The 15,505-nt window shown below is 45.5% G+C and overlaps 2 protein-coding genes across 2 annotated transcripts; one reads left to right on the top strand and one right to left on the bottom strand.

Moving 5' to 3' along the window:
* The first annotated feature begins 802 nt into the window (after positions 1 to 802).
* Positions 803 to 2,858, top strand: DOLK (dolichol kinase). The gene has a single exon (XM_069872956.1). It carries the CDS (start codon positions 963 to 965, stop codon positions 2,532 to 2,534), a length of 1,572 nt encoding a protein of 523 aa, XP_069729057.1. The 5' UTR covers positions 803 to 962; the 3' UTR covers positions 2,535 to 2,858.
* Positions 2,859 to 4,578: 1,720 nt separating this feature from the next.
* Positions 4,579 to 12,084, bottom strand: PHYHD1 (phytanoyl-CoA dioxygenase domain containing 1). Its single transcript, XM_069873273.1, has 11 exons — positions 11,721 to 12,084; positions 10,754 to 10,912; positions 10,228 to 10,303; positions 10,050 to 10,097; positions 8,199 to 8,254; positions 7,960 to 8,022; positions 7,838 to 7,859; positions 7,348 to 7,476; positions 5,697 to 5,813; positions 5,425 to 5,551; positions 4,579 to 5,240 (listed from the first exon to the last, which is right to left on the bottom strand). The coding sequence occupies exons 1-11, from the start codon at positions 11,751 to 11,753 to the stop codon at positions 5,195 to 5,197; spliced, it is 876 nt and encodes a 291-aa protein (XP_069729374.1). The 5' UTR covers positions 11,754 to 12,084; the 3' UTR covers positions 4,579 to 5,194.
* Positions 12,085 to 15,505: the final 3,421 nt, after the last annotated feature.

The raw sequence follows: 15,505 nt of genomic DNA, 5'->3' as shown, positions 1-15,505 counted from the left end.
TACGGCTACAACACAGCCTGGGGTTAAACAGTATATTGCCAGTAGTCAAGATGGACTAGAAATGTATTTTAGAAGCGATATCTCTCTAACAAACATGACCCAGCAGTGCTGTAGAAGCAAAACAAATTAACCTGCTTAATACTAAGGATGTGCTGAGCATCCTCTCATGGGCACAGGCAAGATGGTCTGTTCTTTTCATTTTTCTGTGCTCAGGTCTCCAACTTAGCTTATCTTGACTGTTCTGGTCATAGATCAAAAGTAGATAAAGGATGCCAGTGGATGATTTTTAATGATTGTGATGTTTTCTTTCCTTTTTCTATTGTCAATACTACGCAGCATTGTAAATCTGCTGCAGTACTGGAAGTATTCGGTACGTTCAGACACCAGTAATGGGAGGAGAGAGAGAGGTATCGGGGGGTTTGCACAGCAGTGGGAGGAAAAATATTTAATTAAAGGAGGAGCATTGTGTAAAAATGCAGTGAAAACCACATGAGGTTCTAAGATTACCTTTAAACTTTTAAATTGACTGCACTGCAAATTCACGCCATGACAGTGAAGCCTTAGGGGAATATTTATGGCTTGTTTGCTTCGCATTTGAGTCCGAAGCTGCTGCAACAGAAATATTGAAAACTGCATCTGAACACCCCGATATTCGGTAGGTCATTTCTGTCACTGCAAGCTGACTGCTCTGATTCTCAGTTTTGGCTCATCTATTACCTCACTAGTTTTATTTTGACATTAACAATTGGCACCGAGCTGTCACTTTAAATTGAGCTGAAGAATGAAACAGCTGTGTGGAAGCTTTCACTTTTCGAGTAGTTGCTTTAATTGTTTAATCTTTCTTTTTTTCTAAATAGGAATTGCAGTAGCATGAAGGAGAATTCTTCCTAATGGAAAACTATTAAGCACATCAGGACTCCTGAGAAAGACTCTGAAAGCTTGAGCCACATTGGACTGGAATCATGTTAAACAAGCCAGTGCTGGCGGAGTCCCTGGTCGTGTTCCTCATCGTTCTCTGCGTGCACGCCGTGGTGTGGGACCGATATTCCTGGTGTGCCGTCGCTCTCACCATCCAGGCTTTTTATGTCCAATTCAAATGGGACCGTCTGCTCCAGCAGGGGGGGGCTGTGTTCCAGTTCCGCGCAGCAGCCAACAGCGGCCTCCTGCCGGCTAGTATGGTCATCCCCTTGCTGGGGATAGTGATGAAGGAGAGGTGCAGGTCTGCGGGCATCGTGTACTTCGAACGTTTTGGCATAGTCGTAGCTTCCACTGGCATGCTGGTTGCTCTCTTTTTATCCGTAATAGCAGTTGGCATCACAAAACCCGTGCCGACCAACACTTGCATACTTACCGGTATGGCTGGCAGTGTCATTATCTACACCATGAAGCACTCTTTGACTGTTTCAGAAGTGATAGAGGTCCTAGAGGTGCTGCTGATTTTTGTCTACCTCAGTATGGTCTTGCTGTACTTGTTACCTCGATGTTTTACTCCCGGAGAAGCATTGCTTGTTCTCGGAGGCATCAGTTTTGTTCTCAATCAGCTCATTAAACGCTCACTAAACGTAGTCGAGGGCAGGGGTGATCCCATAGACTTTTTCCTTCTGGTGGCAGTTGTTGGAGTTGTTCTTCTTGGGCTTTTTTTCACTGTGCTCTTCATTTTCATGGACTCGGGTACGTGGATCTCCTCGCTGTTTTTCCACATGATGACAGCAGTGCTAGGCTTAGGGGTCATCATGCCTTGGCTGTACCGGTTGATCCAGAGGAACCCTTTGTTCTGGCTACTCCAGTTTCTGTTTCAGACACAGACAAGAGTTTACCTTCTTGTCTACTGGACCTTTTTGGCTGCTTCGGCGTGTGGCGTCGTTTTCTACCAGAATGCTAAGAGATCATCCGAATCTAAAAAACACCAGGCCTCGACTATAACCAGGAAATATTTCCATTTCATTGTTGTAGCTACTTACGTTCCTGGACTAATCTATGACCGCCAGCTCCTCCACGTTGCTGCAGTGCTGTGTCTGGCAGCATTTATCTTCTTGGAGTACGTTCGGTACTTCAGGATCAAACCATTTGGCCAAACCCTTAGGCATTTGCTGTCTCTCTTCTTGGATGAAAGAGACAGTGGACCTCTAATCTTGACTCATATTTATCTTCTTCTTGGCATGTCCCTCCCAGTATGGTTGTTCCCCAGATCTTGTGCTCCTAAAGGGACCTTGTCTGGGGCAGGAGCACTGGTTCCCTACTCCGGGGTGCTGGCAGTAGGGGTAGGAGACACCATCGCCTCCGTTTTCGGCAGCACCATGGGGGAAATCAAGTGGCCGGGAACAAAGAAAACCGTCGAAGGGACAATGACAGCTATTTTTGCTCAGATCATAGCTGTGGCACTTATTCTGATCTTTGACAGCAATGTGAATCTCAACTCCAGCTACGCGTGGATTCTGGCATCTGTGAGTTTGGTTTCTCTTTTGGAAGCTTACACTACCCAAATCGATAATCTGCTCTTGCCTCTCTACCTCCAGATAATGTTTATGGCGTAGAAGCACTGCCCGGAACAGAGATTTCTCCCTTTCTAGAGAAAAGTGGTACTAGATTATGCATCGTAATGAGAGCTCAAAGCTGATCTAAACACCACATTTGGTACAGCACATACAGTTGTTAAAAACAGAAATGAAAAAGACCCATTTAAAATAAAGAGTTTGGTTTGGTCGTCTTTTTTCACCTGTTTAAAACAGCATGAGGTGCTTTATGTTCTCACAGGAACACAAACGTGACCAATAAAAATAGCGTTGGTGTTTAATAATCCAAGTTATGTTTCTTCTGGGTGCCCAGAGGAAAAGGAAGAAGAGGTAAGTCAGTCAGAGGGGAATGAATAAATGAATAAATAAATAAATAAATAAACCTCTCAGGTGCTGCTGTGCCTCTGTATGGTGTCAGACCAAAATGTGTTTTGTTGTCTTGAGTCCTGCAGTCCTGTCTTACTGAATATGTGACCCCCTTGTTTCTGTAGGAGCATTTAAAGCATGTTTTATAGTGAAGGTGCCACACGGCAAGTTCAACTGTCCAAGTGTATCCATCACTAAGAATTGAACTGATGCGCAGGGACAGGAAAACAGTTCAGACTCAGCTGCAGTAGCTGAGTTTATCCAGGGTGGGTCGAGGAGGTCTGAGAATGTCAGAGCTCGTTTATTCTAAACAGAACTAACAGGAGGGTTGCAGTTCTAGCCCTGAAGATTTGTGGAACAAGAAGAAAGTTAATCTCTTCCAAGATTTTAAACTCTAACTTAATTTGGAATAATAATATAGGGGGGAAAGCTAAGCGAAGTCACAGGCAAAACTCATTACACATTAATCACAAAAGCAGAAAATCTGTTAAAGTCAATAAACTTTTCTAATGCTAAAACAGTTCTTGACTTTTTGCATTTCTTGTTTAATCAATTTATAAAAATGCTTCTATCAACAAATCAAGTAAAGTAATTTTAATTCTGTCCTGGGATTTGGTCCTGCCTTTCCTGAGGGTGTCAAACCCGTCTGGAGTTGGGTTTGGTTAATAATGCAATAAGTTGTCGGATACTTTTTGTAGAAAACCAAAATCATAACTCTGCTAGACTGTTTCCTTCACATTTAACAGGAAATCCTGAGAATCCAAGCCAGGTTCTTGCTTTGATTTATGCCCTTGCACTTGGTGGTGGTGTGCACCGCAGGGAGAGCTGCGTATCACCGGAGAACAAACTCCTGCTCCTCAGCAGAAAGGTGCTATTCTAAATTATTAACTCTTCTGATGGAAAGATATGGAAAAAGCTTTAGCTGCTTCCTCTGTACTCAGCACTGTACTCAACGAAGCTGCTGAGGGGGCTGGAGAACAGGCCTTATGAGGAACGGCTGAGAGAGCTGGGGGTGTTTAGCCTGGAGAAGAGGAGGCTGAGGGGAGACCTCATTGCTCTCTACAACTACCTGAAAGGAGGTTGTGGAGAGGAGGGAGCTGGGCTCTTCTCCCAAGTGACAGGACAGGACGAGAGGGAATGGCCTCAAGCTCCACCAGTGGAGGTTCAGGCTGGACATTAAGAAAAAATTTTTTACAGAAAGGGTCATTGGGCATTGGCAGAGGCTGCCCAGGGAGGGGGTTGAGTCACCTTCCCTGGGGGTGTTTAAGGGACAGGTGGACGAGGTGCTGAGGGACATGGTTTAGTCATTGATAGGAATGGTTGGACTCGATGATTCAGTGGGTCTCTTCCAACCTGGTGATTCTATGATTCAGTTTTAAGGTGTAACTCGTGCATCAATGAGCCACTCTCACACCTCATGTTGCCCCTGCAGCAGTGCCAGTGACGTTACTCCTACGCAACTTCAGTTCAGGACCCAGGCTTGAGCTTGCCTCGCATTAACTTCTATTTCTTAACATTGCTCAGGTTTCACCTTGCTCCGAGTTGGTTTGGTTGGGGTTTTGGTGCTGGTAACTCTCGTTGTGCACGCTGAGGGTTCAAACCAGCCAGACAACTTTACACTAGTCCCATCCACTGGGAAAAGGTCACACCATGTCTTCCTCAAAGAAAAGAGGAGCAAGGTAAAAGGGAGACTTTTTTTTTTTTTTATTTAAACGTTAGGATTTTGATTGAGGATTTTCGTTTCCATAATTTCAACACGAATCTGTAAGAACTGTAATATTTGTAATCAACACACTCAAAGATCAAACACTCTGCTAGAAATACTTAAAAGACTGATAATAGAGATAGACTTCCCACTTCATTTTGCCCACAACAGGATCATTCTTATTCAAACAGCAGGACAGAAACCCAAGGGTAAGAGTCAGTCACCTTCACACGACACGTTCACCTGCATTCCTAGGATCGACACAGCCAAGAAACACACTAGACTTAAACAGAAGAAAATAGAGAGTCTCTGCAAGAAGAAATACTTCTTAACTGGTCCCAGTCAAGTTGCAATGGCCTTTAATGGTCTATTCCCAAGACTGAAGATGTTTCCTCACCAAAAGGACTAGGTGACTGTTCTCATACTGGTAGGGCTCACGCCGTAGAAGAAGTTTCTAACAGGGATTCAAATGTGTCAAGGGTCCTCATTCCGAGAAGAGGATAAATTAGTCGTGAGCACTGATGTAGTGAAGGTTGTATTTAAAGGGAACAGATAAACAATCAGAAAGGAATACTGATCAGCTATTGACTCCAGAAGCCAGTCACTAACTTCAAGTGTAGAGTGATGGAAAAGGCAGTTCGGGAGTTGGCTGGAGCCTAAAAAGTAAAGAGGTAAAAAGAGAATTTCAGAGGTTCTTCCAGTCCTTGGGATACGAACTCAATGCTAACTGAGATACTCCCAACAGAAACTGAGACACACACAAAACCACCGAGAAAACTTTATCCTATCCCATTGGAAAGCTCTGATTTCCTCAGCCGCTCGTTGGGATGGTGAGCTTACCAGTTCTCTTTGCTCCAGCTGGTGTCTTTGGCTTCCATCACATGGAAGGTGAACGTGTGGCGAGATGACTCCGAGCTGTTCAATTCACTCTTATGGACGACTTCCCCATGGATGAGAACGAGCCCACCTGGTTGAAAGAAACACCTGTACTGCTTGTTAAATTGTGAGCGCCGGCTTTAAAACAGAAGGGAAGCTGAAAGCGTTGAAATACCATTTTAGGACTTTTGTTTCTCTTGAGCTGTGCAGCAGACTGGTCTGGGGGTTGGTTTTACCTTTACTTATAGGCAGAGGTATGAACTGGCTGTCGTCGTAGGCTGGCTCTGACCCTACAAACTCAACACACGTTGAGGCACCTGAAGCTGCACGGACCATTCTCCGGGTAATTCCATCTACAAATCCATGGAATAAGCAAACACACATAAGAATTAAACAGCTAGCTACACCCTGCATAGCAGAACAGTGATTTCTCCTGGCAATGATCAGAAAATCATTATTATAGTATATTATATTTTTTCCATAGTGATTTGGGTGGGGGTTTTTATTAAGAAAAAGGTTTAGGATTTGCCAGCTGTCGCAGAAACTGATAAAGAACCTTGCCTTTCTGGCTCTTCCTGTGCATTACAACACAGCCCTTGAGGAACACAAACAGTCACACACCCATGCAAAGCCAACCTTTGCTCCATTTCTCCTTTCTGTAAGACCCTAAATTGCAACCAGAGCGCAGCCGACTCCAGAATTTATGAGGGATGACTGCCTGCGGAACTTCAGAGCACTATGGTTACGCTCACAGAGTGAATGCTTAAGCAATTAACAGTTTAAAGCTGATCAGTGTGCCTGAGAGGGAGTGAAAAACAGAAGAGCGTAGGGGTAATCCCACGGTGGTTACAGACACGGCATCGCTCATCGCTCACAACAGCCATTCAAGGAGCTCGTCTGGTTTTGTCTGTGTGCTCCTTCTGTTGGACACTCCAACACCTTGGATGGTGTCCAAGCGATCCTTGTCTAGACTTAGAGGTTTGCTTTGTTTACTGATAATCAGACCAATATCTGACAGATGTGTGTGTCGAAGAGGGTTTTTATTCCCCTTCCACAGGGCTGTCAAGACTAAAGCCATCAGAGGGAAGGATGCAACTTTGAAAAGAAACTGTTTTCTGAGCAGATGGGTGAAAAAAGACAGAAAAAGATAACAAAAAAAATTTAAAAAGAGGTTCCTCAGTGTATTCATACTCTGGAAGGCAAAAGGAGAACTGAGTCCAGATCAGACTTGAACATGATTCTATGATTTTCAAGGCTGCAGCCAAAGCTGTGGAGGGGTCACCCACACACAGCGGTGCCCTGTTTCACCACAAGAGGAGAGGACCCAGTGGTTTTAACACTTTCATTACATCAAAGCCTTAAAATCTCAGTGGCCTGGCAAGGCCAAGTCCAAACCCTGCAAAGGAAGCTTCTGAAATAACGGTAACGTGAAAAGAAAAGCCTCAAGGACTGTTTTAATGGCCCTCACCTTAATAGATTCTAGTGTAAATAAAATTTCAGGAGGACTGTCCTTCCTTTCCCCAGTGTTTTGTACTCTTTGTTTCTAGGCTAGATGTTGATTGAACACAGCATCAGTCGTGTATACCACCTTTATCTTTTTTTAAATTAAACGGTATAATTATATTGGACTCATCTAACGGACCAGCGGCCAAGAGCAAAGTGAAGCAGCTAACAACCTGCTGAAAAACATGGTTGTGGGTTTGACAACGGCATAGGAGGAGGTTTTAGTAGCAAAGAAAGTTGTTCTTCATACAAACAAGGGCAGCAGTGAGCTTGTGCAGGCACCGTGAGATGCCGAGACCACAACGGGGTCTGGGTTACCCTTCCACCCTTCGGCACGAGGACGGCACAAATTTTACAGCACACACCAAATGCCACAAATCTTACTGGTGTGAGAGCCAGGAATGAACCACAAGCAGCCGTTCTCCCGCGTGGCGTCCTCCAGGGCGATCCAGAAGCCCAGGATTCTCCCCAGAGGCTCCGTGTGCAGGAAGGTGGCATCCTGGTGCGGTGTCACTGCGACGAGAGACAGTTAACTCTGTCTTTTAACAGTTAACTCAGGCTTTTAACGCCTGAGGAAAGCGGTTCTGCTAGGACAGCTGGCTTGTTCTCCTTGACCTGACCTATCCTGCCCACCCATCTGCCAGACATTAAATTGTACACAAAAATACACCCTTCAGCCTGCTGCAAGCTTTGTCCAAGCTGCCAAGGAGGTAGGAAGGTTTCTGGAAAACACGGATGCTGTTTAATAATTTTAAGAAGATACAGACCACAAACCTCACAGGCTTAAATCTGATTCTAAGCCTTTTTCCTGGCAATATTCCTTTCCCAAAGGAGCATTATCTGCAGTGTGTTGTAGAGATAATACGAGTCTCACCTTCACCACCAATGCCGGGTTGCTGCAGGGAGAGAAAGGTGATGTGTGAAGGGAGGAGTTCACAGCTTCCCACCTAATGGAGTCTTAGTTCTGGAGTGATAAGACAACTTGAATTATCGTACCTTGAAGATATACATGCTTTGCACAACTACTGGTCTCTCAAGGCCCAGTTTTCTTCCCAATTCCTGTAAAAAAACTTCCCAAAATTTATGTTTGCTGCTTTTCATGCATAAAGCATCATTCCTTGAAGATAGTTAAATTTCCTTTTAAGGAGAAAATGACTCCATTTAAGAGTCTAGAACATTTCCATTAACTACTCCATAATTTAGTGTTTTCCAGACTACGAACGGTGACAGCTCACCTGCACCTTGGAGCAGTGGGTGATCTGCTTGAAGACAGGATCGTAAGCGTGTAAAGCTGAAGGGAAACAAAAGGCTCAGGCTGAAGATGTCATTAACACAAAAGGAACTTGGCAGCACTCGATGAGCTCCAGAGACGACAACCAACCAAGATAAATTGCAACCAGAAGCTTCAATCCCTCCCAAGAGTGGATCTAGGTGACTTATCACATTTAAGGTGATACAACACTTGTAGGCTTGTACAATCTTCTTGAGGAAACAGAGATATAACCACTCACTGGCCACAAACTGCAGCTACATAAAAACAGTGTATAACAGTGAACAAAAAGGGTCATTGGGCACTGGCAGAGGCTGCCCAGGGAGGGGGTTGAGTCACCTTCCCTGGAGGGGTTTAAGGGACGGGTGGACGAGGTGCTAAGGGACATGGTTTAGTGTTTGATAGGAAGGGTTGGACTCGATGATCCGGTGGGTCTCTTCCAACCTGGTTATTCTATGATTCTATGATTCTAAAAACTTAGTATTATGTGATGAAGCTTTATATGGTGCAAGTGCTGATGCAACAACACGTGACCCCGAGGCAGACAGGTGAATCCACCCCTTATAAACGTGACTCTTAAGATCTACCAGAAAGGTAATTACTGCAAAAATGAGCTGGGGCTTATCCTTGGCTACAGTCCACAGGTCAGAGCTGTCGGAACACAGACGCTTGCTGCAGTCCAGCTCCAAGGAAACCATCAAGCAAAGACTCTGAATCATGAATCCATCTCATCGTGATCAAATTTACCAGAAGGACATGCGACTTTAAGGTCCCGTCCAACCCAAACCATTCTATGTGTCTATGTGTCTATGACTGGGTCCAGCAGGGGCTGCTCCTGAGCAAGGGACGAAGCAAGACTCGACCAAAAGGAACAATTCCAAAAAAAAAAAAATAAATCTAGAGAAGCCTTTGGAGTTGTGGAGTTGCTGAGTCAGCAGGCATCTAGAGTTGTTTTCACTTCCACTGTGGAAAAGCTGAAGTATGGCAGGGGGGCTGGGAGGGGGAGAGTGTTTTTCTGAGAAAACCAAAGGACTGAGAACTCTCAGTACTGAATTCCAAATTTAGTGAAGTTCAATCTGTGCAAAGTTCATGTGCAGTGAAACCTGCTCACGTTTTCCTTGTATTGTTTGGAAACAAAAAGGGTCAAAATACCAGCTCGGTGGCTGGCAGAGAGGAAAGAGCTCAAACTGAAACCCGTGAGGATAAAGAAAAGATGCTGGTGACACCAGAGGAGGGAGGACAGCGTCAGCAGCCCCCACTGCACAGGACACAGAAGATGGTTTGATCTGTACCGAACGTGATCGGTCTGAGGTGGTAAATTCATTCAAACAATCTCTTACATAAAAGAGAGAAGGGCTGAAGTCCAAGCTGTTGCATGTCAGTGGCTCTGAGCTATGCGCAGCTCGAAAACCTCCTAGGAGGGTTTTCAGAAAGGGCTGTAATGGAGGATTTTTCAGTCCTTTGACAGCAGAGAGTGAAGATAGAATTGCAGAGGCTGTGACAGAGCAACTGGGGAGAAGCAGACTGATGTGTAGAAATCGAGTTGAAGGACTTAATGCAGAAACCAAGAGGAAAACAGCCCAGGGTTGCAGAGACGGGCGCTGCTACAATGGCAAAAGGGGTGAGCTCTGTGGTCATCGATGTAGTCGCCCCAGGAGGCACAGAGAGGGAACAAAGAGGGAAGAATTCGCTTCTCTGCTCAGAAAGGTTTCAACTCAGATGGCCACGGTTATTTAAAGTGAGTAGATCTGAAGAAACCCTCTAGCCACATCCCCCCTTGGTCCCTCCCTCTCAAAACTCCCTCCTTCAAACGTACCGTGGCCAATCTTGCTGATGGATTTCTCCTTGGGAATTAGAAAGTTACCTACAAAATTAAACCAGCATTTAACATTGTTTGCAAAGCAGGAATCACCCCTAGAGCTGGAAACTGCCCCTCAGCCCTCACTCCCCTGTCTCCTGTCCCTTCCCCGTGGATAACACCGGCCAGGGCTTACCTTTCTTATCCAAAACGCCTTTCTCAAAGAAGAATCTAATCTTGTCTCCACTGGTTAGGAAATAATCTGAGCTACCCTGTCAGGGATAAAAGCCTGGTAAAGATAGCATCCTTGTGAAAAGATAAATGAACCTTTGGTCAAAGCGTTGATACTCACCTGCATCTTTTCCCCATCAAGGCGCAGCATGAACAAAACACAGTCAATAGAAACCACTCTCACAAAGGCTTTCCATGGCACTAAATCTCTTGGCATTGATTGGGGCTTTACAAGAACCTCTGATACAGAAGCTAACCTCACTCTTTTTTGCTGGCTGCCTGGAAAATAACCTATTTTCTGTCTGCAGAACAAGTACAAGGTGATCTGTGTGAGCTGAATGTCCAGCAGAGCTGCACGCACCCTCTCCTCCTTCACCCACCGCCAAGGATTTGTACAAAGCTGGAGAGCAAGTGCCTCATGGTGTCATGTTCTGCTCACACAGAGCGAATCCTGAGCAGCTATTTGCTTTTTGCCTTTCTCCTTCCAGTACCTGTGCCTGGAGCTGCTCCTCCTCCTTGGTGGAGAACTCGGTGCGGCAGTGTGGTGGCACTTCCATCTCCGCTACGATTCTCTGAATCTGATTCCTCATGCTGTCACACTCCTCTGCGGTGAAAAAGTGCTCTAGGACAAGGAAGCCATCCTTGTGGAACTGGAAAAGACGAGGTGATTGCTCTCCTCCAGAGTCCCCAGGGGAAGCAGCAGAGAGAAAACCGTTCTGGCCCTTTGCTGTGACTCAGCTCAGAACAAAAAGCATCCCGACTTCAGGTCTGCAGCTGGACAACCTGCTCTTAAATTTTAATTTCAAGAGGGATTTCTATTGCAAAGGATTTATTCTTAAACAGGCTTAGATTCCATGCAGTTAAGAACGGGGTATTTCAACCCCTCAGTCCACAAAGCAGAGGAGATACCATCGCTAGAGCCTTTGTGGCTCAGGGGTCTCTTATCTAAGGTGTGCAACCTGCAACTATTAAATTGCGAAGCCTGCTAACGTGATCAGAACAGTGGTACCTGGGTTCCAAATAAGAATGAGATGCTTTACAAGCTGGAAAGCCTTGTTTTCTCTAAGGGAAGAGCCCCTAGGTGATTTCTCACGGTTGCCTACACAATCCCTTGCAAAATGAAGTGAACTCTGGTAGCACTGGAGTTTCTTTATATAGAACACCCTGGGGATTATCCTTCAACAGGCAGATTCTGGCTTGGCGGATGAGAGCAGAGCAGCAGAGCCAGAAGGGCGTGAGAGAAATTCCTCTAAGAGCTCCGCGGGGCAAGTTGCCCTGTGAAAGAGTTTGTAGCCACAACAGGGTCCTCACACGCTCAAAACGAACGTAACGCCAGGAACTGAGAATATGAAGCGTTTGAAAATCAGATCTTTGCTAGATCTGATCCCAGGGTGATGGATAGTGACCATCTCTCACAAGCAGTGCCTCCTCCTCCTTCCGCGGAGCGCAGCTCCTTACCTGTTGGATCTGATCCCGAGTCACCAACGCCATCAGAGGCAGAAGCTCCCCGGATCCCACCAGCAACACCACGATACGGCTCAGGCTTTGCGGGATTGACTCTCCGCCTCTTCACGTGATCCTTTTCCCAGCGAGCGATAACAGCGAGCAGCAGGCAGCCGGACTGGGGTGCAGCCAGCAGAGCTGCTTCGCAGGGAATTTTGTCCTCGTTTCTAGCCATTTGTTCCTGGCAGGGACATTCGGGGCCGCAGAGTTTTGCTTTGGCTCTTGGTGCTACTTAAAGTGCCAAAAAACGTTCGGTTCAAGGGCAATCACAAACTTGATTGCTCTCTATAACTCATTGCTCTCTCCAACCACCTGAAAGGAGGTTGCGGAGAGGAGGGAGCTGGGCTCTTCTCCCAAGTGACAGGGGACAGGACAAGAGGGAATGGCCTCAAGCTCCACCAGGGGAAGTTTAGGAATGAAAATTAGGAAAAAAAATTTCACAGAAATGGTCATTGGGCACTGGCAGAGGCTGCCCAGGGAGGAGGTTGAGTCACCTTCCCTGGAGGGGTTTAAGGGACGGGTGGACGAGGTGCTGAGGGACATGGTTTAGTGTTTAATGGGAATGGTTGGACTCGATGATCCAGTGGGTCTCTTCCAACCTGGTTATTCTATGATTCTATGATCCAGTTAACCCCAACAAGGAATCACTGCTTTATTTAATAAACCAGGTGAAAAACCAGACCAGTTAGGCTGGTAAACAGTGGTAAAATAAGATAAGGGAGGTAAAATGAGATTCGAGTGGGATGAAAAAATCTAAAAGCTTTGAAACAAATTTAAAGCAGCGATTCAAACCCCTACAGAGCCCCTTCTGCTCAGTCAGCAAGCCCTGCCTGCACTTCAGCACCTGGAAGGGGCTCCAGAAGACAACAAATATCAGACTAAAGGGTGATAAAGCTAAACAGCTTTCACTAAGCGTTCAGAAAAATTCATAGAGAGCGTCTCTATTATTTTCATTCTCTGTGGTGATTTACATCCAAACGTGCCTGTACATAAAACCAGGTCTAAAAGGCTGAAGTGATGAATAGATGGCAGCCCCAGCGGTGGCGCTGCCCACCAACACATCCCTCCCATCGCACAGGAATCCCAGGAGAAAGATTTTCTTCTCCAGGAAAAAAAAAAAAAAAAAAAAAGTGTTTGGCTCTTGCAGGAAATACTGAGAACATTCTCTCAGCAGCACTGCACAAAGAAAGGGCATCTGGGGGTACAAATGGTTCTGGGAAGGTGTTTACTTCCAATTATACTTGCTCACAACTGAAAATCCATCTTAAAGAGACGTTCTTTGAAAAATGAAGTCCTCTATTCTGTAAGGGAATCGACTCTGGATAAAAATCTCTCCTTCTTCAAGGTTGGTTTGGGCTTTTAATGAAAAGGGAAGTCGATATTTTCTTTTTTGAGTGCTTACAGCTTATTTTCCAGCTTCTCCACGCACAAGAGGATAGGAATTCAGCAATTTAAAGAGCTAAATTTTGCAAGAGAATTCAATCACTGGGCTACAAACACAGAAGGGAGACAATCAACCTCCCACACAAACCAAAAAATAATCAAGCAGTTCCTCCTTCCTGTTTAAGGACTCTCACCAGCTGATGGGAGGTGAATTGTTTTTAAGGAAGCTGTGTAGCCAGCGGAAAAAAACTGGTGTAGCTGTTGCCCACGAGTGGATCTGGTGAGGACTCACCTCACCCTTCATTGGGAGGCAGCAGTCGAGGAGAAGCACACACCCCCAAAGCCACTCCCCGGTTCCTCGCCGACAGTGTCGTGTACTTCTCATTCCCAAGCATATTTTTCCATCTATTTAATACGTCACCTTCTCCACTCCCCACCTTATGCACACACGATGACTTCAGAAGCTGGGTTAGTTCATAGTCAACTACAGCTTTCCTGTTCTATGGAGGGTTTGAGCAACATAAACAGCAGATCACGGTACGCAACACGGCAAGAACCCAAAGATTGCTTGGACTAGGAGGCAACCCAGCCCGGTTACAGAAGCATCTGTCCTTAGGAGTCCTCCAGTTCTTTGCTGCTCCAGATATGCTCCTATTTTGAGACTTAGAAACACATTGTCAGCAGGAGGAAAACCACCTACACCACATAAAGCCCAAAAACAGTCAGAGAGAAGGATGTCATCTTCGTAAATACCTTCTCTTCCAGTAAGTTTAAATAAAGAAGGCAGAAAGTACTCAGACAAAAGTGGGAAATGACCCTCTTTTCCTTCCTTTCCTCCCCCTCCAAGAGCTCTTTTGCAGACTATTAAACAACATTTTCTCCTGCCAGCTCTGCAAGAAAACTGCACTTCAGGTCAACTCCATTGGAGGCTGCCAAAGCCCATCCCATGTCTGCATAAAAGGTATAGGAGTGAGCAGCACCTGGAACCCAGGCAACCCCCAGCAGACAAAGCACAAGTGTTTCAACTGCCTTTTTGACTGGCACGATTATCCCGATTTCTCTATTTAATAACAGTTCCTATTGAAGCCACTCGGAGCTTGCCAGCTCTCCAGTTTAAAACTGCTGCTGCTGGAGCTGCCAGGGTTGTTAGGGGAGGAAAAGTTGCAGCTAGATCTCATCACCTCTCCTGAAGTCTTCAATGTGACCCCCAACAAGTGACAGAGCATTTAATGAGAAACAAGGAGCACCAGAGCAATGACAATGATGAATATTTAAACTGAACTAAGCAATATATTAGTACATAAAATGGCATAGATACTTGGATGCTTTTCCCCATAGTGGCAGGGCCTTTCTTTCAAGTTATCAGCAGCCTCATAAACGCAGTCATATTCCATCAAGAGAGTCTCATTGTCATCAATAAGTAAAACTAGGATGGTTACCTCCTTCATAAACCAGCAAGGCAAATAGCTTACAGCGCAGCAGGGCTAGAGGGTTTCATCAGAATAAAACCAATACAGGGTCCATCGGTCTCTACTGCATCTTCAGTTTATGCTTTTCAGTGACCTATGCAGAAATATGGAATTATCGGTATTCAAAGTCTTCTTCCAGCAAAGACAGATCAGTTCTTTACCCCACGCTCTTTCCCCATCACTATATTCCTGCAGGAATCCAGAAAAAAAAAAAAAGTTCTCTTGGATAATACCTTCAATTCTTTCCTTTGGCTCATCTAGTCAGTGCCCGTAAATCCTTGAAAAAAGGAGCTGCGGTGTAAGTCAGCCTTAGATCAAGAGGCATTTTGTCCTCTCTTATCTTGGTTTAGCCCTGCTAAGTGTCATTAAACCACATCCATGCTGATAAGCAGCACCCAGAGTGGCACCTTTCACCTCTTGCACAGCCTGCTCACATTTTCCACCTCTGGAGTGGGACTAGAGCCACTGTGGTCAAGTAGCCAGGGGAAGAGGAAGCAAGGGACGGCAAAACACAATAGAAATTCCTTTCTGTGCAATCAACGGGCCGCACAGAAACTCGGACTGCAATTGGAAGTTACAGGCTGATTCTCCGTAATACATCAAGAACCTGCTCAGTCAGGAAAGACGCTACCTGCCAACACTTCCAGTTGGAAATGTTTCCAGGCAGACAGCTAGGAAACACGCTGAAATAATGCGTTACCAGTAGTTGGCTGCAGACATAATTGCAATGGCAATAATTTCAATTTCAAAAGCAGTTTTCTCCCTTGACTCTGGTCCCTAGCCCTCTGCTTGGGAAGGGGAGCACAATCTGCATTTTGAAAGCCCAACTGAGCTTCTGTAGGACTACGCAGACAATACTCCAACTCCAATTTGGCAACAAAAACTGTT

The sequence above is a fragment of the Phaenicophaeus curvirostris genome, chromosome 20, assembly GCF_032191515.1.
Source record: "Phaenicophaeus curvirostris isolate KB17595 chromosome 20, BPBGC_Pcur_1.0, whole genome shotgun sequence".
Classification (NCBI taxonomy): Eukaryota; Metazoa; Chordata; class Aves; order Cuculiformes; family Cuculidae; genus Phaenicophaeus; species Phaenicophaeus curvirostris.
The sequence above is the reverse complement of the archived record's forward strand: the minus strand, read 5'-3'. Positions and strand labels throughout refer to the sequence as shown.

Coding starts and splice junctions, on each gene's coding strand:
- DOLK (XM_069872956.1), top strand. CDS start 963: ATGTTAAACAAGCCAGTGCTGGCGGAGTCCCTGGTCGTGTTCCTCATC.
- PHYHD1 (XM_069873273.1), bottom strand. CDS start 11,753: ATGGCGTTGGTGACTCGGGATCAGATCCAACAG. Junction 10,304..10,753: donor AGGAGCAGCTCCAGGCACAG/GTACTGGAAGGA, acceptor TATCCCTGACAG/GGTAGCTCAGATTATTTCCT. Junction 8,255..10,049: donor CATCAGCAAGATTGGCCACG/GTACGTTTGAAG, acceptor GTTTCCCTTCAG/CTTTACACGCTTACGATCCT.